This window comes from Myripristis murdjan, chromosome 15 (assembly GCF_902150065.1).
Source record: "Myripristis murdjan chromosome 15, fMyrMur1.1, whole genome shotgun sequence".
NCBI lineage: Eukaryota > Metazoa > Chordata > Actinopteri > Holocentriformes > Holocentridae > Myripristis > Myripristis murdjan.
In genome coordinates, this window is record NC_043994.1 from 539,785 (window position 1) to 562,422 (window position 22,638).

Below are 22,638 nucleotides of genomic sequence, written 5' to 3' on the forward strand. Positions count from 1 at the left end.
ATAAGTGAGGAGTGATTTTGCAGACTCTAGCGTCTTGGCGGGAAGCTCACTAAAAAGGTATGCTCTTAAAAAAAACAGCGCCACCTAGTATTATTTTTGTGCATAACATATGCAAACCAAGTGTTAGAGATGGCTCAATGAGGTGGTCTAACTTTCTAAGATATTTTCCATCATTTAATCACACTCAAAGTGTGCTCTACCAAACGGTAGAGCTGGCCATTAAAGGGTTAAAACAAACCAACACCCGTTGGAAAAAGCTACAGCACAGTCCAAATTTAAAAACTGTCATGAAAGTCTGTTCTTTTGCACCTCCCGGGAGAGAAGGCTGTGTTGCCCGGTCAGAGGGACACTTTCCATTTACTCTGGGAAATTCACTGCACTTAATGAATGCTACTGGGCTTCCTCTCAGTGCTAAAGGGAGGTGACTCAACTGCCAAAAGGCTGTGTGAGTGGGCTGTTAATAACAACACTGAACTGGGGACATTTAGGAACTTGTACATTTTAACTGTCCATAACACTATTTCTAAATAGTGTTTGTCTACTGCCTTTTGTTTTTATATTTAAGAATTACATTGGAATTTATCCCTAATAAAGATTCCTACTTTTTCTTCTCATCAGCTTTGTTTTTTGTTTTTCTTTCTCGTTCAGTTTCAGGTCAGGGCCAGGGTGTTGTGATCTTGTTTTTCTTTCCTACAAACTGGACCTATAAAGCCCTTTGACCTACAGTGATTAAACAGTGATTTGGAGCTCAAAATTAAATTAATAAATTTATTTTCAATGGTCTAGACCAGTGGTTCTCAAATCGGAGTACATGTTCCCCTGGAGGTACGTTGGAGTACTGAATGTGTCAAATGTGTGTGAAACCAGACAAAAATCCAGAAGTCAAAGATAATCAGTAACTTGCCATTCAAAACAATAATAGTTTATTTGCAGGGGTGCATTAGCCATGCACCCCTGCAATGTAGTCAAATGCCTTGATTTGATCCTGTGATTCCTTTTACTTCTTGAATCTGAGCCTCAGAATCTTAAGAGAAAAAGCAAAAAAAAAAAAAAAAAAAAAATGAAGACAGGCCAAAGAAAGTGAAAATGAGAGACGGGGCAGCCGACAGAGATTAAAGTGATTCAGATAGAGGGATGGCAGCAAGACAATGACAATTATAAATGGACGGACAAAAAGACAGGAACCAAGAGGCAGATGAAGGGAGATAGAAAGGTTAAAGAGATCTCTACCTATTGGCAGCTGGACCTCAAGGTATATTAGTTCTTTGTTTTTACAAATTCCAGTATAGCAATGCTTGATTAAGGTCATCCTTGAGTCCAGGTGGACCTGTGTTCCAAATTTGAATTCCGTCAAGGCTTTTCCTGAGATATAATATTCATAGGAATGGACAGATGGACTGACAACCTGAAAAAATAATACGTCCTGCCATGGCTGTCGTCGGTACAGAGACTTAAAAATGACCCAAAACATCTTAAAAATAGATGCTGTTTGGCATACTGATTACCTCATATCCTCCAAGCTTGATGGTCACTGTAACATCAACTGGGTGGTTGACAACACCCACCACTGATCTGACCAATGAGATGAAAAGGAGAGGGAACCAGATGATGCAAATCAGGAAAAAGATGATCAGTCCACCCATGCCATATTTCACTATCTTCTTCTTCTTCTGTCCTTTAGGCTGAGGGTATTTCTGGAAACAGCAAATATGATTTTTAAATGATTTTTTTTCCCACACACAAGCTTTATTTAAGTGTTTACCATTTGCTGCATAGCACACAGACAGGCATCAAGCATCCATGACAAAACAAGGCAACACTTCACTTATTTGACATCCTAAAGAAAAACCTAGAGATGCTCATATACTCCTCTTCCATCTCAACAGCATTATGGATACGATGCATTAGTAGTACACACAACAGGCTGATGTGTGAAAGGGTCACCTCAAGGAAGCTATTTAAAGATTTTAGGAGGGGGGCCCAATTTTGCATAATCACAGCAATGACAAACAGGATACTGGCCAATATCCATGGTTGCAATAAGGTACAGACAGACACACAACAGGCAATCCCAAAAAGAGAGAGAGAGAAAAAAAAGAATAATAATATCAGTACCAACCAACTCATCTATAAACCATTCTCAGCATGCAAGCATGTAATCAGTCATATGTAGACAGGAGTTGGCTTTTTAATTTTTTCTTAAAGGTGGACACAGGATGGGACATTTTTAATGTAGCATCAAGATCATTCCAAATCTGCGGTCCTCTGCACACGACACTGAAGCTGGTGCGTTTTAGCCTTCATTTTTTTTCCAGTGATAAGCTGTTTTCCTCTGGTGTCATGGGTGTGCAGAGGAAGGCAGATTGGGATGAGATTACATAATTTATGATTTAGTTTATGAACAACCTGGTATATCACAGAAGCATTCTGGAGGTAATTGTACTCAGCAAGCCGCAAGAGATTGTAACGATGGAAAAGTGGTCTGGAAGGAGAATTCATTTCAGACCACGATAGGGCGCGTATGACTTTCTTTTGGAGAATCTGTAGCTTTTTTAGGTAACTTGGAAATGTGTTGCACCAAATGACATTACAATAATTTATATGAGGCTCAAATAGGGTTTTGTAAAGGGTAAGAAGTGCAGGGAGTGGGAGAAAATGTCTCAACTTAAAGAACAAACCAACATATTTGGATAATTTTTCAATTACAAGGATACAAGGATACAAGGAAGTTTATTTGTCATTATACAACAGGTTGAATAATGAAATTAAAGTTTGGTTCCCTCTTGATTGATTAATTGATTGATTGTGTAGAAAATAGAATTATTAAGCCTGGAGGAGTTCAGATGGTGCATTTAGTAGTCTCACAGCCTGAGGGAAGAAGCTGCTCTGTAGTCTGGTGGTACGGCAGCGAATACTTCTGTATCTTTTGCCTGACGGCAGCAGGGTGAACAGGCTGTGGCTGGGGTGGCTGTTGTCTTTTAGGATCCTTTTGACTCTGCGCAGGCACCTCACCTCCCCAATATCACTGATGCTTGGTAGATGGGTGCCAATGATGTTTTGGGCAGTTTTAATCACTCGTTGCAGAGTCTTCCTGTCCTGGGCCGTGCACATCCCATGCCAGTTTGTGATGTTTCCAGTCAGGATGCTTTCAATTGCTCCTTTGTAGAAGCTGACAAGAACTTGGCGTGGGAATTTTGCTTTCTTAAGTTTCCTTAAGAAATACAGCCGTTTCTGGGCTTTTTTAACCAGGGCAGAGATATGTGAAGTCCATGTCAGGTTCTCTGTTATGTTGATTCCCAGGAACTTAAAACTGCTCACTTGCTCCACCTCAGCTCCATTGATGTAGACAGGGTTGTGAGTCTTTGCCTCTTTTTTTCGAAAATCAACTATCAGCTCTTTGGTTTTGCTGACGTTGGGCAGAAGGTTGTTTTCTGTGCACCATTCTGCAAGATGGTTGATTTCCTCCCGATATGAAAACTCATTGTTGGAAATCCGGCAAATGATGGTGGTGTCATCCGCGAACTTCACAATAGAGTTCTCTCCATGTCGGGGGTTGCAGTCGTGGGTGTAAAGCGTGAACAGGAGGGGGCTGAGCACACAGCCCTGGGGGGCTCCGGTGTTGAGCACTAGAGTGTTGGAGGAGAGACTGCCAATCCGAACTGACTGGGGTCTGTTTGTGAAGAAGTCCAGTATCCAGTTGCAGAGGGTGGTACTGATGCCCAGAGTGTTCAGTTTTCCAATCAGCTTCATGGGGGAGATTGTGTTGAAACCTGAGCTGAAATCAACAAACAGCATTCTGATGTAGGTGCTGCTTTTCTCCAGGTGAGTGAAGACTGAGTGGAGAGCAGTGGAGATGGCATCCTCTGTGGATCCGTTGGTTCTGAATGCAAACTGCTGAGGGTCCAGACTGGCAGGGATGTTGTTCTTTATGTGCTGGAGAACAAGTTTTTCAAAGCACTTCATCAGGATGGGGGTGAGTGCCACAGGGTGGTAGTCATTTAGATCAGACACTGCAGACTTTTTAGGCACAGGGATGATGGTGTCTGTCTTGAAGCAGGTGGGAACACTCTCCTGTGACAGCGATATGTTGAAAATGTCGGTAATGACATCTAATAGCTGGTTGGCAAATGTTTTTAGTACACGGCCAGGGATGTTGTCAGGCCCAGCAGCTTTACTCATATTCACTTTCAGCAGGACTTTCCTCACATCCACTGTGGATACTGACAGTGGCCGGTCCTCTGGAGGCGGAGTAGACTTTACAGCTGACTCTCTGTTGAGGAGGTCAAAGCGAGCATAAAATGTGTTTAGCTCGTCTGGTAACGTGGCCTCACACATGATGGGAGCGCTCCTGCTTTTGTAGCCTGTCACACTTTTGATCGCCTGCCACAAGTCTTAAATGATCAATATGATATTTGAAATTAAGAGAGTCATTGATGAGGATCCCCAGGAATTTTGTGGAGCTGACTCTAACAATATCCTGTCCATTTATTTTGGGATGAACATGTTCAGTATCAATTTGTTTTTTGCTGGAAGAAAATACAATGTAGTTTGTTTTGCTGATATTAAGTGAAAGTTTGTTAGATCTGAACCAAGTGTCTACTTTCTCAAGCTCACTGTTTAGGGTTTGTTCAAGTTCACTCAGTTCCTTGTGGGACAAAAACAAGTTAGTGTCATCAGCAAACAATACTTTATGGAGTACACGTGAGGAATTAACAATGTCATTTACACACAAGATAAAGAGAAGCGGCCCCAAAATGGAACCCTGGGGAACCCCATATTTGATGGGTCTGTTTAACGATTTGTAATTATTTAAATAAACACATTGGTATCTCCCATACAAGTAACTTCTAAACCAATCAAGCCCTAGGCCTCTGATGCCATAGTGATGCAACTTACCAACTAGGATGTCAAGATCGATAGTGTCAAATGCTTTAGATAAATCCAAAAAATACCAATACCACAGTCACCTTTATCGATGGCATCATTGATCTTTTCAGTTAGGTCAAGTACTGCAATGAAGGTAGTGCTATTTTTCCTGAAACCATACTGGGATGGCACAATGGTGTTTAGCTTGTCTAGGTAGCTAGTCAATCTATTCTATACTACTCTTTCCATAACCTTGGAAAGAGTAGGCAGAATAGAAATTGGATGATAATTGCACAGGTCGTTATGATTGCACAATATAATGTGCTGTATTTAATGTCTTTGAAACTTCACAATCTCGCAATACTATAAGCATTTCTGGAGAAATGCACACACACACACACAGTGGAAACCCGTTCCATACTATCTTCTTCTTCCTTTGAAGTCTTGGTATGTCTGATCAAAGGATGTATTTAGTATGTTTTATTATTGTGTAATGTTATTGATTTATAATTGACGATTGTCTTGTTTTACTGTGTTGTTCATTATTTATATCTTTCAGGTGTGAGCTGAGTTTGTTTTGAGAAACTGAAGGACTGAGTTTTTATCTTTAAAGTTATGCAACCTTTTTAAAGACTGTCTAATTAAATACAGTTCAAACATTTAAACATCTAACTTTATGTGGCAACTGTATGATTACTGATATGATATCAAAGTGAATGTCATTTTTAAATGACTGTCTGATGATTACATTGTAAGATGTATTCCAGTGGACTTCTTATCTTATTTATTGCATACCAGTGCACTTCAAGTAAAGTGTTACCTCAATAGGATGCTTGATTCGTACCTTTTCTGTCTCACGACTGCACTTGATAATGAAGATGTTGGCATAAATGTCCTCCACACACATCCAGTTGGACAGAGACAGAGTAGTATCTGTCCAAACCCAGTCCATCACTGCTCGCAGCTCGACTAGAAATGGCACCAAGCGAAACCTAGATATACACACAGACACATACAAATGCACACATGTGCACATGCAGATAAAAAAAAACATCTTATAAAACATATCAGTCTATCTTAAATAAAGAATATTTTTGTCTGAGGCCAGACTCAGTAACAGAGGGGCTATGGAAGGGCGCAAGTAATTTTGTCTAGAGCGCAAACATAGGTAGAGCCGGCACTGAATACCATGGTTTAATACCATGTTAACCTATTTAACATCAGTTCACATGGGTGCTGAAAGGATGTAGTGCTTTGCAAAGCTTCCGTGTCCAGTCTGAACTCTGGCTTAGACGCACACTCACATCGTTAATCTGTTCACAGTTTGCCCCCTATCTATCACCCATCCCCCCATCTATCCTTACCCTTGAAAGAGAAATAGGTTGAGGTGGTTGTATGTCTTGGTGAGGAAGTTGCCGAGGATTCGGGTTGGGTATCCACAGCGGATCTGGTAGGCTGACAGGCCAAAGTAGATACACTTGACAAAGTACCAGAGCTGAGCCACAAAGTTCTGATTGAACTTCCTATTATATAGAGAAAAGCAAGAAAATATTCAAGATTTCCACAAAAGTACAAAACATGTTACTGATCTTTTTCACACATGTGGTACTTTCGTTTGATGCAAGTATGATGTATTTTTGGTACAAAACCTTAGCCAAACATACTGTGCCTCACTTATCAAGCGACACACAAACCATTTAGCTTGCATGTCTTTTGTACTGACATTAACCCATGAAACCTGGGTTTTATCAAACTTTTAAGGACCCAGACTTAAGAGGGAAAGTCACAACAATCTGAGATTACATTGTATTTAATTTTTTCAATTATAAAAATATGTAATTTGACCAGATTTTGTCTAAAATGTTGAAATATCAAAGAAAATCAGGAAAAGAACTGAGATAGCTCTGAACATCTAATAAATATGGTGTAGGTTTTTAATTCATATACATACACAGAGAAAAGCATGCAAACATTTAAACACATATTGATAAATGAGGCTCATTGGTCAGCTGTGGTTTGATTCACTGGTGAAATATTAATAATACAAAAATACACTGAATATGAATAAATTCACCTCTCAGTGACAGCAGGCAGAATGAAGAACATCCACAAGTGAATCCCAAACACAAGAATAAACTGAAATAAGTAAGGAAGAACATAATTTATAATTAGCTAGCAGAAATGCAGAGAGACAGATCAATAGATAGCAAGATGGAAAACATCTATCCATTTTTATACCCTCTTACTCTTATTCATGTGGTAGGCTGGGGCCTATCCCAGTGCGCGAGGTGGAGAGTAAGACAACAGTAAACATGTCAGGTCTGATGAGTGACTCCAAGCAGGGAGAATAACATTACAGGATGATGATAAAAGAAAAATGCCTCTGTCCCTGTTTAGGAGTATTTTTAGTTTTGTCCTGATGATGAAGATGAGCCAGCCAACACAGACAGCTGTGTGCACTAACTGCATTTGTTCAGTATTATATCAGTATTATATTTTATTATAATATAAATTATATCAGTATTTAAATTAAATTATATCAGTATTCTATCAGTATATGTGAAGGAACTTAGGTTAGCAAATTCTGTATCTTGCTTTCAATCATTCCTCAAAATTTACTTTTACAAGAAAGCTTTCTTACAGCAATCTGTTGTTTCTTATCCATCTTTTACTACTGATATACTTACTGTATTTACTGCACAACTTGTTTAAATTTTTACTGTATTTATTGTACACTTTGTTTATCAGGTCCTATGTTCCATGTTTTATTGTTTACTTAGTATGTTTCTACTTTCCTTTGGTTTTTATCTTAACTCAGCATGACTTGTCTAATAGGCTAACTGCACATTGGACACAGCATTGTGGGTAGACAATGTCATACATGCCACAATGACTTCATTGGCTTTTATGTTTGTTTCATTCATCATTCATTTCATCATTCATTTAAAGTCCTGTCTGAGCTTTTTGTCTGTTTGAACAGGGGTTCAAACAGACAATAGTAAATCTCCCACCCCTGATTTCACTTAAAGGGGGTCAAAAATAGAGCCAGATAGAACAAATTTGGGCCTGGCACCATGAGGGTGTGTGAGGGGGGCTTTGCCCCTCAGGGCCCCTCAGTTGAAGTGTTCTGGTCCCCATGAAAACAACAACAACAACAACAACAACAACAACAACAACAAAATGTTGGCCCAGAATCAAGTGGGCCCTGAACTGTTGTTTCAGAACCATGTACAGCAGTTTTTAGCAGTGTGAATGTCACAGGATGGTTAGGTTTCACGTTCCTGACTCACAATAAAAAAGCTGCTGAAACCCAAGCTAATTTAACTAGCTGTTTAGTGCCGTAGCTGGTAAGAAGTTCAGAAATTGTTCAGATCATGGTTAGCCAAACACAGCAGCAAGAATTGTTGTACCAGAATTTCCCTTGTTGGGATCAATAAAGTCTATCTATCTATCTATCTATCTATCTATCTATCTATCTATCTATCTATCCATCAATGATATTGCCACTGAGCCTTATGAGCTAAAATCAGCTTCACTAGCCACAGAAGATGCCGAGGCTGAGCTCCCACAGCCTGGAGTGATCAGAATGGTTCCAGAGTCCCCTGCATCTCCAACTGCTCCTAATGACCTTGGGACAGAGGAGCCAGCCCACATTTGCCGACTGGGGTAGGACTGAACTAGCCCAGTCAGCTGTTTAATGACCAAAATCGCTTGTTTAGCAGCAACACAACTTCCTGTGACCTGCCAACAGTACCATGCAGACCTTAAGAGTTTCCAGCTGGAAAAAGTACTGCAATTATTCCTACACCATGAAAACTAAAATGGCAAAATTTACCGCTATCAGCGCTGTAAGTGCTGGAATTAATGTAGATGTCCTTGCCCTGGGTAAGCAAAATCAGCTGAGAGAGTTGAGTTACTTTATTATTAGTGTATATGTGTCCACTATTCAGTGTTTTTTACATGACAGTGATTAAAAGAACTTGGTGCATCTAATTTCTGTCAGTGGTTTGGGCCAAAACGCCAATCAGTATTGACACTGACATTGAGACAGCCGTTTATTCTCCTTTTAAGCCAGCCACGATCAACCCTGAGTACCTTCAGTGGACCTACATAACTTTATTAGTTGTCTCTGGATTTAAATCGTTATCTGTCTGCCTTCTGGACAGAGCAGCAGTATAACAAAAAAAAAGAAGGTGTCAGTTTCTGTTGCTTGAAGGTCATGGAAGTGTTTGGTAAAATTCATGTGTGGATTACATGTGTGTTTCTAGCATGTAATAGCCACTGCCAGCAGTCTAGATGATGTGTGTCTGGTCATGTGAGTCTGTTTGTTTGCCTATGTGTGTGCTGATGTAGCTGTGTGTGCTTGTAGCCAGGCTGGAATGAATGTCGAAAGCTGTAGCTGTAGCTTGTTAACTAATGCTTTCATTTGTTAAACCACTGTGAATAGAAGACAAGTTCTTTGGTTATCTAGAATGGCAAACAGAGAAGTGCAAGAAGAAGTAGGCAAAGTGGGATAATAATAATAATAATAATAATAATAATAATATATTTTATTTAAAGGCGCCTTTCAGGACACTCAAGGTCACCGTACAAAAGGACAAAATCTTAATAATAATCTTTTGAGATGTTTACACAATATGTTTGCTCCCTCCCCATTTTAACTGCCCCCAATATAGTTTCATCCTGGTGCCAGGCCTAGACTAATTGATAGATTAATCTGTAGATGACTCTGACCTGGAAGATGAGTTTTCCCAGGACTGTCTTACGAAGATACAGGGCTCTGTCGATGATCATGGTGCTGAACTGGATCAGCAGCATCACTAGGAAGGCCTCCGGCACCTGGTCCTCTGACAGGGTGGAAGCTATATCAGCTGCTGCACTGTGTTTCTAAGGAGGAGTAAGAGGAGAAGACAGATTTTATGTTTTCATTTAAGATTTCTTCTTCTGCATATTTTAATTATATTTAATGTTTTTTTGTGCTGTAATTACTGTACTTTATTTTAAAATATTTCACAGACTTTCTAACTTTTTGTATCCTTAATGTATTCTTTCCAGTGCAAAATATGAATTCTAGACTACTGAACTTGGCAGTACACATCATTTTAAGCTAGATCACAATGTACACAGACCAAATAAGAACAGAGCCAATAGATAACAAGAAGAGAGCAGAGGTTCTCTTCCATCCAGGGATCCATCTTTTACCCCAAAGGCCCAGAATCCAAAAACAATGATGATGAAGTCAATGACATCAGTCAGGAACATGAGAGCATAGACATCTGTGGCGGCACGATACTCAGCATGAAGAATATCACTAAAGAAACACTGAAGTGGTCTGTAAAGACTATGAAACCTAGAGAGAAAATAGAAGAATAGGCGACAAAGAGAGAAAAATAAAATAAAGTGCATTTACTTTGTCAATTCTGGAACAGGGAATGGAGAAAGACATGGACAGAGAGGCAGACATGGACAGAGAGAGGGAGATTAAATACTAAAGAGTTTTTGCACTTAGCTGTTTTGTAATTTATTGCGAAAAAACTGCTGTATCAACAACTGCCATACATTATTTTACAGTCTCAAACATACAAAACAATAACAAAAGACATAAATTGTACTTTGAGAGGTTTTTGACCAGTTCTCATTTTATTTGTGCTCTGTTTATTTGTGTTTATGATTTAATCAGAATCCGATCAGAATCAGAAATACTTTATTGATCCCCGAGGGGAAATTGGGTAATTTGTAATGAATCATAATCATAATGAATAGTCTATCTTAGCCTACCTTTGTCATCTCCATTCACCCACTCTAATTTGATATATTATGATATATTGTATATTATCATCAAAAAGCAAGTAAGCAAACATTTTTATAGCAACTTTCAAGATTATTAGTCACAAAATGCTTATCAAGAAACATTATCACCCACTCACCCAGAGATGAAAGCATGTTTCATCTTCTGTCCTATAGCTAGCAGTCTTTTACTGGCTGCCTCTCTCCTCCTGCCCTTCTTCTTCTCCTTCTTAACTGCTTCCTTGGAATCTGAGGTTTCAGCAATGGACTCCACTAGAATGTCACAATCACAACCAAAAACAGGACAAATTAGTAGCCTGTCACAGAGAACTAGAGTGAAAAATCAACATGGGAATGCTAAGGATAAACAGTCAGAACAGAAATCAAAATCCAGCATCACAGATTTATGACTCTGAACCAGAGTCCTGCACTGGGTCGGGTACCCGCAAAAACAGCTGATTTGCGGGTGGTTTTTAAACACATTTTTTTTCCCGGGTTCGGATCTGGGTGGAAAAAATAACATACAGGTCGGGTCGTGGGTTTTAGATTGACACATCAAAATTAATATAAAATAATAATAAATACAATAAAATAAAAACATAAGTTGTAAGCTGGTTGTAAGGCTGTGACATGATCCATGGGCTGTGACTGCAGCTTGCACCGTGCCATTTCCGGTTCATTTGCTGCGCAATGATTTCTGAGTTAGCAAAACAACAAAAATGGTGGAAGACGTGAGAGCAAAGCTCCAGAGCGGAGAGTACAAATTAGCCGAAAATTCATCCTCGAGAGCTAAGTCTACAGTCTGGAAACATTTTGGTGTTATCACAGATGAAGAAAATAATCAAGTTGCTGGGTTCGCTGCCTGTAAAAAGTGCAGAAAAGTGTTGTCTTACAATAGCCGCAAACTGGGAACTTCATCATTGAAGAAACACTCGGAGCCAGAGTCGAGCTGCTCTGGAAATGCCGCCACCGCAAAACCAATCGATCACTTCTTCACAAAAAAGGTGAACTTAAAGCACCAAGAAAGCAAGACAAAGAGACTGTTACAAAACTAGCAGTAAAGTTTGTATGCAGTGACATCAGATCTTTCGAAATGGTGTGTGGGGACGGCTTCACTGGATTAGCACAGGGACTAATCGACGTTGGTGTGCGGGCTGGCCGTGTCGATGCAACGCAGCTGTTACCAGATCCAACAACTGTATCTCGCAGAGTGAATAAATATGCTGAAGACATTCGCCAAAGCATCATTCCTGAGCTGAAAGAACACTTAAGTGAATTTAACAGCAGTCTCTTTGGACATGTGGACTGATGACTATAGAAAAATAGGCTACATCTGTTGTTTTGTTACATGTAAGTAAAGGGCATTTTAGCACCTCCTAGTGGTTGTTTTTAAGATTACTGTCAGCTAATTGTACTTGTTCTGTATTGGTTATTTGTGATCACATGGGTAAGATCATAGTTCAGACCGGCCATTTTGATTGAAATTCTGCACAGCAAGGTGCTCCAGACCTCGTTCTGTGTAATATTTTGCATTCACCTGTGTTACACCGTGGAGAAGCTTTGTTTGTAAGTTTATGCTACAAGTTTTATCTTTATAGATAAGGATTGATGCATATTTTGTTGTTTTATTTCATATTTGGGGAAAATTTATAAATAATTGCTTGAATCCTTTTTTGGCAACATGTAGTGCAAGAAGTGGTTTAATTGTGTAGTATTAAGCAAGTATTTACATTTCTACACTCTTTTTACTTATATTAAGAATATTGTGTATTTATTTTCAGTTTCACAGAGTTTCTGGAAAAGCATTGTAAGAAAGCATGTTGACGAAGATATACAAGTAAACAGACCTCAACTTTACTTCCATGTCTGAATCATAATTTAAATCTTTCAGTGCCTAGTACACCTGTTTAGCTATCTGTCACTTCGTGTAGAGCCACGCACGCAGGGGACAGAATAGTGAAAAAACAGCATCACGATGGGGTCAACACAGCAATTCATGCAAACAAAGATATCTTCTCTTCCTTAACTGCCCTGCTTCATCTTAATTGCCACCTTCATACTAAATAAGAGGTCTACAGCATATACAAGATTGATAACGAGGCAAACACAGAAGATGAACAGAGAGCTCAATTACAAAATGCATCTGTAAAGTCATATGTGACCAGATCTGTTGCTAACTCTTCTAGCAGCTCTAGCAAATCTGCAGCAAGCCTAGCAGCAGCTATAGCACGTGCCAGAACTGAGGTAGTGCGTGCTCGCTCCACCTTTGTTAAAAGAGAATCCGAGCTCATGGTTGAAAAAGCTCAGTTGAGAGTAGAGGAGGCACGCATGGATGCTGCTCTGACCACATTGAAGCAAGAGAAAGAGGATGCAGCTGCCTTAGCTGAGGCAGAGGTTTTGGAATCAGCTGCAGCAGAACTGGAACCTAAAGCAGACTCTAGGGCAATGGACATCGCAGCAATTCCCCATGACTCCAGAGAGAAAAGAACGAGTGATTATGTTGAATGTCATTCTAAATTGCACTCTAGTCAGCTGTCATTACCCCATCTTGAGTCTCTCACTGTACCCAGTCGGCCACCTGATGTCCCTCACGCTCTGCCACATCAAGACAGCAAGCAAGATCCCATTCACACAGTCGTGGTTGGACAGGCTATCACTCCAGCTTATATCAAGCACGATGCTAGCTACCTCATAGTGCATAGTACAAATCAGCCAGCTGCTGAATATTATCCTGGGATCCATTCACACAATTTCTCATCCATGAAGGGACCTCAGCCCCACGCAGCCCCTGATGACCCACAGTCATCAGCTCCCGACCATGCAGGCATAAATGACTTTGCTATTTACATGGCTCGTCGTGAGCTCGTGACCTCAGGGATGATTAGTTTGATCACTGTCCGGAAAATTATTGGAGTTGGAAATCGACCTTCATGAATGTCATAAATGGACTGAAAGTCACCTACAATGAAGAGCTGGACCTTCTAACCAGGTGGTTAGGCCCTCAGTCATCAGAACAGGTTAGGAGAATCAGAGCTCTTCATGTCAGTGACCCTGCTGCTGGACTCAGGATGGCATGGAGGCGTCTTGAGGAGTGTTATGGGTCACCTGAAACAAGCTCTTTGGATAAACTGAGGGATTCTCCAAGATTAGCAACAAAGATCCCCTCAAATTGAGAGAGCTTGGTGATCTGTTAAGGGAGTTGGGAGTCTGCAAAACGAGAGGGTTATTTGCCTGGGCTCGCCTACTTGGATACATCTCGGGGTGTTAACCCAATAGTCGAGAAACTGCCATATGGGCTTCAAGAGAGATGGATGACACAAGGCAGCTTGTACAAGCTGCAAAACCAAGTCCAGTTTCCGCCATTTTCATTCTTCACCGATTTTGTCTGCAGAGAGGCTTATACTCGTAATGATCCAAGTTCATCTGGCATGGCAGCAGTAAAGGCAGACAACCCAGGGAAAAGGTTAACATACTCTAAAGGCCAAATCACATCTCATAAAACAGATATCACACCAACACCTGCCACCAAGTCAGTAGACTGCCAGCAGTAAGTTGGATGTCAAAAGGCAGTGCCCGATTCACAAAAAGCCCCATCCCCTCAAGCGATGCAGAGGCTTCCGGACAAAGACATTGGAGGAACGTAAAGCATTTCTCAAGGAGAGTGGGATTTGTTTTAGATGCTGCTCCTCAACTGATCATATGGCTAGAGACTGCAAAATGACTATTCAGTGCAAAGAATGTGACAGTGATAGACATGTTACAGCTCTTCATCCAGGACCAGCTCCATGGACTGCCAAGGACCCTAACTTAGAGCACGGCGGGGAAGAAAGGAGGAGGCCTCTCCTGACATAATCTCCAATGCACACAAGTGTGTGGTGAAGCCAATAGCTCCCGCTCCTGCTCTAAATCTGCCTCATAAAGGTTCATCCTAAAGGACAACCAGACAGATCAATGAGAGTCTATGCTGTACTTGACAACCAGAGTAATAGGTCTCTCGCTCGGTCTGAGTTCTTTGACCTGTTTGACCTCAAGGGTGCAGATTCTCCCTACACTCTGCGCACATGTGCTGGAGTCACAGAGATGTCAGGAAGAAGAGGAACCAGCTTCATTGCTCAACCCCTAGATGGACATCTCAGTGTGCTTCTTCCCACGCTCATAGAGTGCAACCATATGCCGGATGATAGATCAGAAATACCTACTCCTGAGGCTGCCAAACACCACTCACACCTAAAGCCTATTGCTCACCTCATTCCTGAACTTGACCCTGAAGCACAGATTCTCCTTCTCCTTGGCCGAGATGTCTTAAGAGTTCACAAACAATGCCCCTTATGCTCAAAGACTTGACCTTGGCTGGGTTATAGTTGGAGAAGTCTGCCTGGGTGCAGCTCACAAGCCTAAAGGAGTCAGCACATACCGGACTAATGTTTTGGAGAATGGCCGCCACTCTCACTTCAGCCCATGTCCCAACCACCTCGTTTTGAAAGAGAAGCTCATGGTAAGGACAGCTACAAAGCCTTTCAGCTCTCAAAGCCTGCAGTATTCTCATTCCTCTGACAGCTTGGTTCAGAACACTGGTGATTGTTCACTGGGAGGAAGGATCTTCAAAAAAACAGAGGAGGACAACAAGATTGCCCTGTCTATTGAGGACAAACAGTTCATTCAGCTGATGGACAAGGAGATGCTCATAGATAATGCCAACAATTGGGTGGCTCCCCTTCCCTTTCGCACACCAAGGCCACGCCTCCCCAGCAACAGAGAACAAGCTCTGACCCACTTCACCAGCCTCTGCCATACGCTCGAAAGAAAGCCTAAGATGAAGAGCCATTTTCTGGCCTTCATGCAGAAAATCTTTGACCAGGATCATGCTGAGTTGGCTCCACCACTACAGGATGGAGAAGAGTGCTATCTTCCCAGTTTTGGCGTGTACCATCCGCGCAAACCTGGCCAAATTTGAGTCGTTTTTTGACTCCAGTGCTTCACACCTCGGCATCTCACTGAATGATGTGCTGCTGACAGGACCAGACTTGAACAACAGCTTGCTGGATGTACTAATGCGGTTTAGGCGTGAGCAGGTAGCCATCACAGCAGATATTGAGCAAATGTTCCACAGCTTTGTTGTCAGGGAGAACCACAGGAACTTTCTCAGATTCCTGTGGTTCAAAGACAATGACACCACCAAGGAAGTTGTGGAGTACAGGATGAAAGTCCATGTATTTGGCAATCGCCCCTCTCCAGCGGTTGCTACCTATGGGCTACGGCGAGCAGCTCTATATGGAGAAGATGAGTTTGGTGGAGATGCGAAGCAGTTCATACACAGGGACTTCTATGTTGATGATGGACTCAAGTCACTGCCGTCTGCAACTGCAGCCATCACTCTACTGAAAGCAGCCCAAGGTATGCTTGCCATCTCCAACTTAAGACTCCATAAAGTAGCATCCAACTGCCCAGTCGTCATGCAGGCATTCCCATCAACAGACCATGCAAAGGACTTGAAAGACCTTGACCTAGACATTGACTCACCTCCTTTACAGCGTAGTCTTGGGTTAAGTTGGAACTCTGTGAATGACACTTTCACATTCCATGTCACCAACAGTGAGAAACCGTTCACTCGAAGAGGAGTGCTTGCAACCATTAACAGCTTATTCGACCCACTTGGTCTTGTGGCTCCTATTACCATTCAAGGGAAGATCTTATTACAACAGCTCACAGTGACAACAGTGATTGGGATGCTCCCCTCCCAGCTGATAAGGAGGCAGAATGGATTGCTTGGAGAGATTCACTGCAAGGTCTAGAACAGTTTGAAACCCCTCGAGCCTACACAGCAGCTTCCCTCTCCACTGCTCAGCACACAGAAATCCACATCTTTTCAGATGCTTCCATAAAGGCTATTGCAGCTGTAGCATACTTAAAGGTGATGGATGTTGAAGAAAAATGCCATGTTGGCTTCATCATGGGTAAAGCCAAGTTGGCCCCCATTTCGGTCCATACTGTTCCCAGGCTTGAGTTGGGTGCTGCTGTCCTGGCAGTGGAGATTGCCGAGCTTGTTGTGAGTGAGTTGGACATCAACCCCAACAGTCTGAATTCTATACAGACAGCACGGTGGTGATGGGATACATTTATAATGAAACTAAGAGGTTTTATGTGGATGTCAGCAACAGGGTGGAACGAATAAGGAAATCCACGCATCCTGAACAGTGGTGTGTCCACACCAGTCAGAACCCTGCAGATGTCGCTACCAGGGCAGTGCCTGCAGCTCGACTCTGAGCCAACTGGCTTACCGGTCCAGATTTCTTGTCACATTCTGTGGAGACTGACACAACTAAAGAAGTATCCTATGACCTCATCGATCCAGAGTCTGACATGGAGGTTTGATGCCACACCACTACAGCTACAGACTCCCACAGAGGTGTTGGCAACCCCTTGTCAGAGCTATGGCCTCCCTCATCCACATTGCTCAATCCTTCAGGTCTGAGAAGGATACCAACAACCAAGATTGCTGTGGTTGGCATCAATGTTTGAAGTCTCACACAACTGATACATTGTCACAAGCAAAGGCTATCATCATTGGATGTGTACAAAAAGAAGCATACTAAGCTGAGGTGTCCTGTCTGGAGAAAGGGAAAGTCATTCTTAAGAACAGCCCCCTGAAGAAGCTCAACCCTATCCTTGATGGCAATGGACTTCTGAGAATAGGTGGTCGGCTCCAGCATGCTCCATCTGAGATGGAAGAGAAACATCCTCTCATCATTCCCGGCCACAGTCACATTGCTACTCTCCTCATAAATCACTATCATGAGAGAGTTAAACATCAAGGGAGAATCTTCACTGAGGGAGCTATCCATACAGATGGCATCTGGATCGTTGGGGCAAAGAAATGCATTTCCAACGTTCTGCATAAGTGTGTTACATGCAATAGACTTCGTGGTAGGACAGCAGAACAGTAGATGGCAGATCTTCTATCCGATCATCTCAGCACTGAACCCCCTTTTACAAACGCAGGTCTGGATGTGTTCGGCCCCTGGAACATCTCCACTCGTCGTACCCGGGGAGGTGCAGCGAACAGTAAAAGGTGGGCAGTACTCTTCACATGCCTGAGTGTACGTGCTGTACATATTGAGCTCCTAGAATCAATAGACACATCAAGCTTTATCAATGCTCTACGGTGCTTCTTTGCTGTGCGTGGTCCCGTAAAAATCATCCGTTCTGACTGCGGCACAAACTTTAAGGGAGACTGCAAAGAGCTGCAAATCCTCCAACAAGATGAAACTAACGTCTCAAAGTATCTCAGTGAGGAAGGATGTACATGGCTGTTTAACCCACCCCACTCTTCCCACATGGGGGGAGTGTGGGAAAGAATGATCGGGGTTTCAAGGCGGATCCTTGACTCTATGCTTTCTCAGATCAGCCCCTTGCACCTCACCCATGAAGTACTTTCAACCCTTTTGGCTGAGGTTACTGCAATAATAAATGCAAGACCTCTCACACCCATCTCGACTGATGCAGACTCACCCTTTCTTCTGACTCCAGCGATGATCCTGACACAGAAGGTCTGCGCCCCTCTTCCCCCTCCGGGATCCTTTGAGAATGCAGATATGTATCGCCAGCAATGGAAACGGGTCCAGCACTTGGCAAATGCCTTTTGGGAGAGATGGAGGAGAGAATATCTCTCTACTCTTCAAAGCCAAAGCAAGTGGCAAGATAGTCAGCCCAATGTCAAGGAAGGAGACTTGGTGCTGCTCAGAGATGCTCAGGTGAAAAGAAATCAGTGGCCTATGGCTCTTGTCACCAAGGCTCATCCTGACAGCGATGGGAAAGTCAGAAAGCTTGAGCTCAAAGTCACCAAAGGGGGAACTGTTAAGACCTTCCTCAGGCCAGTAACTGAAGTAGTGGTGCTTATGTCTCCCTAAGCCTCTACCATGGACAGCTCTTTGCCTTATTTTCATCAGTCTGTGGGACTTTCTTAAAAAATTGATAGTGGTATTGTGTTCAATACCAGGCGGGGAGTGTTTTGTTACATATAAGTAAAGGGCATTTTAGCACCTCCTAGTGGTTGCTTTGAAGATTATTGTCAGCTAATTGTACTTGTTCTGTATTGGTCATTCTCAACTGGTGGAAGGAGCATGCATCAGTCTTCCCGGATTTGGCACACGTTGCTCGTTCATCTTGTCAATTCCAGCTTCAAGTGCAGCAAGTGAGCGAGACTTTTCTACAGCTGGATTTGTGATCCAAGAGCGCAGAAGCCAGTTGAAACTAGGGACAGTGGATGACATTCTTTTTCTGCATAGCAATTTAAAGAGACACTGACTTGCTAGTTTGCTTCAAAGTGGGAGGGATGTTGACTGCAACACTGCATTAGTTTCTTGGCTGCAGTGCACCCTACTCTCACTCATGCCATGGTTGCCACTTTCCTGCCAGTATGTCTACCTTTGGGTCTATATTTATTTATTAATCCATGCTATTTTGCTCTCAGGCAATCTATTGGCCAGTCACTTTAGGTCCTAATATGTTTTTTTGCAGTATAACAGTGGCTACAGAGATGTTATTGAGAATGTTAACAGAATGTTAATTTGTTTTGATATCTGAAATATCTGGTCTGAAAATTCTCAAAGTGGGATATTTATTTTTTTCAGGTGCCTAATAGTCACAGTTGTGTGGTATGACCAAGATCTGCCTCAGTTTATGTACAGTATTTAATGTGTTATGTCACTGTCCTGGTTTACTTGTACTGATTTATTTTGGTATTAGCCAGTCTGGCTGTAAGAACACAGAGACCTGTTGTTTTTGTTTAACTGTTTTGTTTTAATTTTTGAGCTGGACTTAAAATTTGACTTTTACTGTCCATAATGGCAGTTAAAAAACAGTATTCTGCCAGTATATTCTGTCAGTAGCCTATTCTGCCTTCACTAAAGTGATGTGACACAATCATTCAGTTATGCATTATTGTTATTGTGATTGTATATGATTGTTAAAATAGGTTGCTTTATAATTGAGCTAAAACAAATCTTTTCAGTTAGTTGGGTAAACTACAGATCTTGGTAATTATTTACTCTCTGGGGATCGCTTCTGCTATTTTGCAACGGTCATTGGTTCAGCTGTTTAAATGCGTTTCACCATCTAATAACACAATTTGTGATTGGACGAGAGAATCAAAATGGCTGCCACCGTTTAACAAGCACCACTTCCAAAACAGTTAATAGAATAGAATAGCATAGAATAGAATAGAATAGAATAGAATAGATTTATTGTCATTGCACGGTAGATACAACAAAATTCAGTACACTCACGTACTGGGCTCAGTTAGAAAAGAATAAATAAATAAATACACTAAATACACTAAATACCATAAATAAAATCTTACATTCTCATCCATTCATCTTCTCATCCATTCAGTCACATTCATGCTGTCATATACCATACCATTTACTCAGTGCCAATGTATGCATTAAAAAAAAACTGAAAAAAAAAATAGTAAACCAGTTTTAAGGGTATTTTTCGGTGCTTTTATTGTGAAAGAGTTTTGGGCTTTTATTTTGAAAGGCCGCGGAAGTCCTAGTGTGTGACCGACAGGACTACTGGCAGCTGCTGCATGATCACACCAAAATGCAGGCACACACACTCACTCACACAAACACACACACACACATACGCACATGCACACACACACACACACACACACACACACACACACACACACACACGACGCCAACAAAAACCCACTGGTAGTACATTCGCTGCTGGTGCCCCTCTGGCCACTAGCAGCGCCCCTCCAGCAGATGGCGCCCTTAGCATGTCCTAGTGTGTGACTGACTTGAGTAGTGGCAGCTGTGGCATGATCACACCAAAATGCAGGCAGACAGAGAAATCCTCATTCAATCTAATGGAGAAATCCAGAAAACCCACCCCTGTTTGAGGTGTCACAGCTCGGTCACCGTTTGAGTTACAGACTTGATTCAAAGCTTAAACGAGTCACGAGACTCGCATCTATAAATCTCCCATTTACATGATTTTGCTATCTTTTACCGTTTTGGAGTTATGACAGTTTTAGTTTGAGAGTGTTTTCTGCTCCCTCTGAGCTCTTACAATGGGTGTGTATTGCGCATTCCTGAGGCAGCTAGAGTGAGTCACATGTCCAGGCAGAGTGCAGAGCAGAGCACACCAGAGTCCAAAATGTTTTAAAACTCTTCAAAGCTCCCACAAACTTGGTCCAATCCACATCAAAACTACATATTTTTGTAGGAATTTTCGTCCTCTTTCCATCTGCATAGTTTTCAAAGCCATCAGACTTTTACTTTAGACTCCAGGGGCCTAATTAGTGCCAAGTGTCAGCCAGTGTACACCAAACTCCATGGGAAAAAATGAGGTTTTGGTTCTGGCCACTCCGATTTGGAGGTGTTATCACGTCCAAACTAAACAAGTAATGACGAAATCCTTCAGAACTTTTGTTCAGCACTCTGTCCTCTGTCATCTGTGAAATTTTCAAGCCGCTGACATTTGCGCCCTGGGAGGAGATAGATTTTGTTCAAAGCGGAATTTTGGGCGAGAACGTGATGTTCAAACGCAAATTGCGGACTTCCTGTTGGTTTTAGAGGGGGAGTGTCAGCGCGTGAATTGTAGGGCTCGATGAGACCTACATTTCGGCAGTGGTTTGGTCTTTCTATCACATTCCTGTGGGCCACAGCGGCTGCCTTTGTGTGCCTAGGTGGCGCTACCGAGCCCATTTTTGCACTTAGGGGGTCTGTTTGTCCATTTTATCCAATTTTTCACCAGACCTGGCCTGCGTGCCGAATTTGGTGAGTTTTGGAGCATGTTTAGGGGGTCAAATTAAGGCCTAATGACACGTAATAATAATAAGAAAGAATCACTACAAATACAATAGGGCTTCGCGCTGTTCCAGCGCTCGGGCCCTAAATATAAAGTGCAGTGCATTGTATGAGGTATAGTGTTATATGTTGACAGATATTAGTGGTTTGTTTTCAGGTCAGAGTTGAGTATGGTGATGCTTTGGGGTAGAAACTGTTCATGAATCTTGTGGTGCGTGTTCTGATGGACCTGTAATGCTTTCCTGAGGGTAACAGTTCAAACAGATGGTTAGCGGGATGGGATGAGTCTTTCAGAATGTTGTGTCTTCTGCAAGCACCGGGAGTTGAAGATGGTGTCCAGGGTAGGTAGCTGTTGGTTAATGATGTTTTGGGCAGTTTTTATAATCCTTTACAGTGACTTTCTGTCTGCAGCAGAACTGCTGCCATACCACGTCAGGATGCCGTAGGTCAGCACACTTTCAATGGAACAGCGATAGAAGGATGTCAGGTGCTGCTGTGAGAGGTTGACTTTCTTCAGTGTGCGGAGAAAGTATAGCCGCTGTTGTGCTTTCTTTACTATTGCAGTGGTGTTTGTTGTCCATGATAAGTTTTCTGAAATGTGTGTACCTAGGAATTTGAAGCTTGTCACTCTCTCCACCCCCTCCCTGTTGATGTATAGTGGTGCGTGTTTGTCCTGCTTCTTCCTGAAGTCAATTATCAGTTCTTTTGGTTTTTTTTTTATGTTGAGGCTCAGGTTGTTCTCTGTGCACCACTCTGTCAGCCTTTGTACCTCCTCTTTGTAGGCAGACTCATTGCCTTTGCTGATCAGCCTCACCACAGTTGTGTCGTCTGCGAATTTGACTATTGAGTTTGTGTTGTGTGATGGAGCACAGTCGTGTGTGTACAGGGAGTAGAGGAAAGGGCTCAGCACACAGCCTTGTGGGGCCCCTGTGCTGAGTGTCAGAGTGGGAGAGAGGTGCGACCCCATTCTGACTGACTGTGGCCTGTCTGTCAGGAAATCCTTAATCCAAAGGCAGGTGTTGCGCTGTATACCCAGGTTGGACATCTTGGAGAACAGTCTGCTGGTGAGAATGGTATTAAATGCAGAGCTGTAGTCCACAAACAGTAGCCGTGCATAGTTCCCCTGCAGCTCCAGATGGCGCAGGACGGTGTGGAGGGCTGTGGA

At 42.2% G+C, this 22,638-nt stretch overlaps 1 protein-coding gene across 2 annotated transcripts in view; it reads right to left on the reverse strand.

Annotated features, from left to right (window-relative positions):
- piezo1 (piezo type mechanosensitive ion channel component 1 (Er blood group)) overlaps nucleotides 1–22,638 on the reverse strand; it is a 267,968-nt gene that overhangs the window by 22,787 nt on the left and 222,543 nt on the right. For both annotated transcript variants that reach the window (XM_030070245.1, XM_030070244.1), the window contains exons 41-47: nucleotides 10,794–10,926; nucleotides 10,069–10,216; nucleotides 9,601–9,753; nucleotides 6,941–7,002; nucleotides 6,231–6,389; nucleotides 5,711–5,858; nucleotides 1,506–1,694 (exon numbers count right to left, since the gene is read on the reverse strand). In XM_030070245.1, the coding sequence (XP_029926105.1) occupies nucleotides 1,506–1,694; nucleotides 5,711–5,858; nucleotides 6,231–6,389; nucleotides 6,941–7,002; nucleotides 9,601–9,753; nucleotides 10,069–10,216; nucleotides 10,794–10,926 (992 nt within the window). The remainder of the gene's footprint in view (nucleotides 1–1,505; nucleotides 1,695–5,710; nucleotides 5,859–6,230; nucleotides 6,390–6,940; nucleotides 7,003–9,600; nucleotides 9,754–10,068; nucleotides 10,217–10,793; nucleotides 10,927–22,638) is intronic.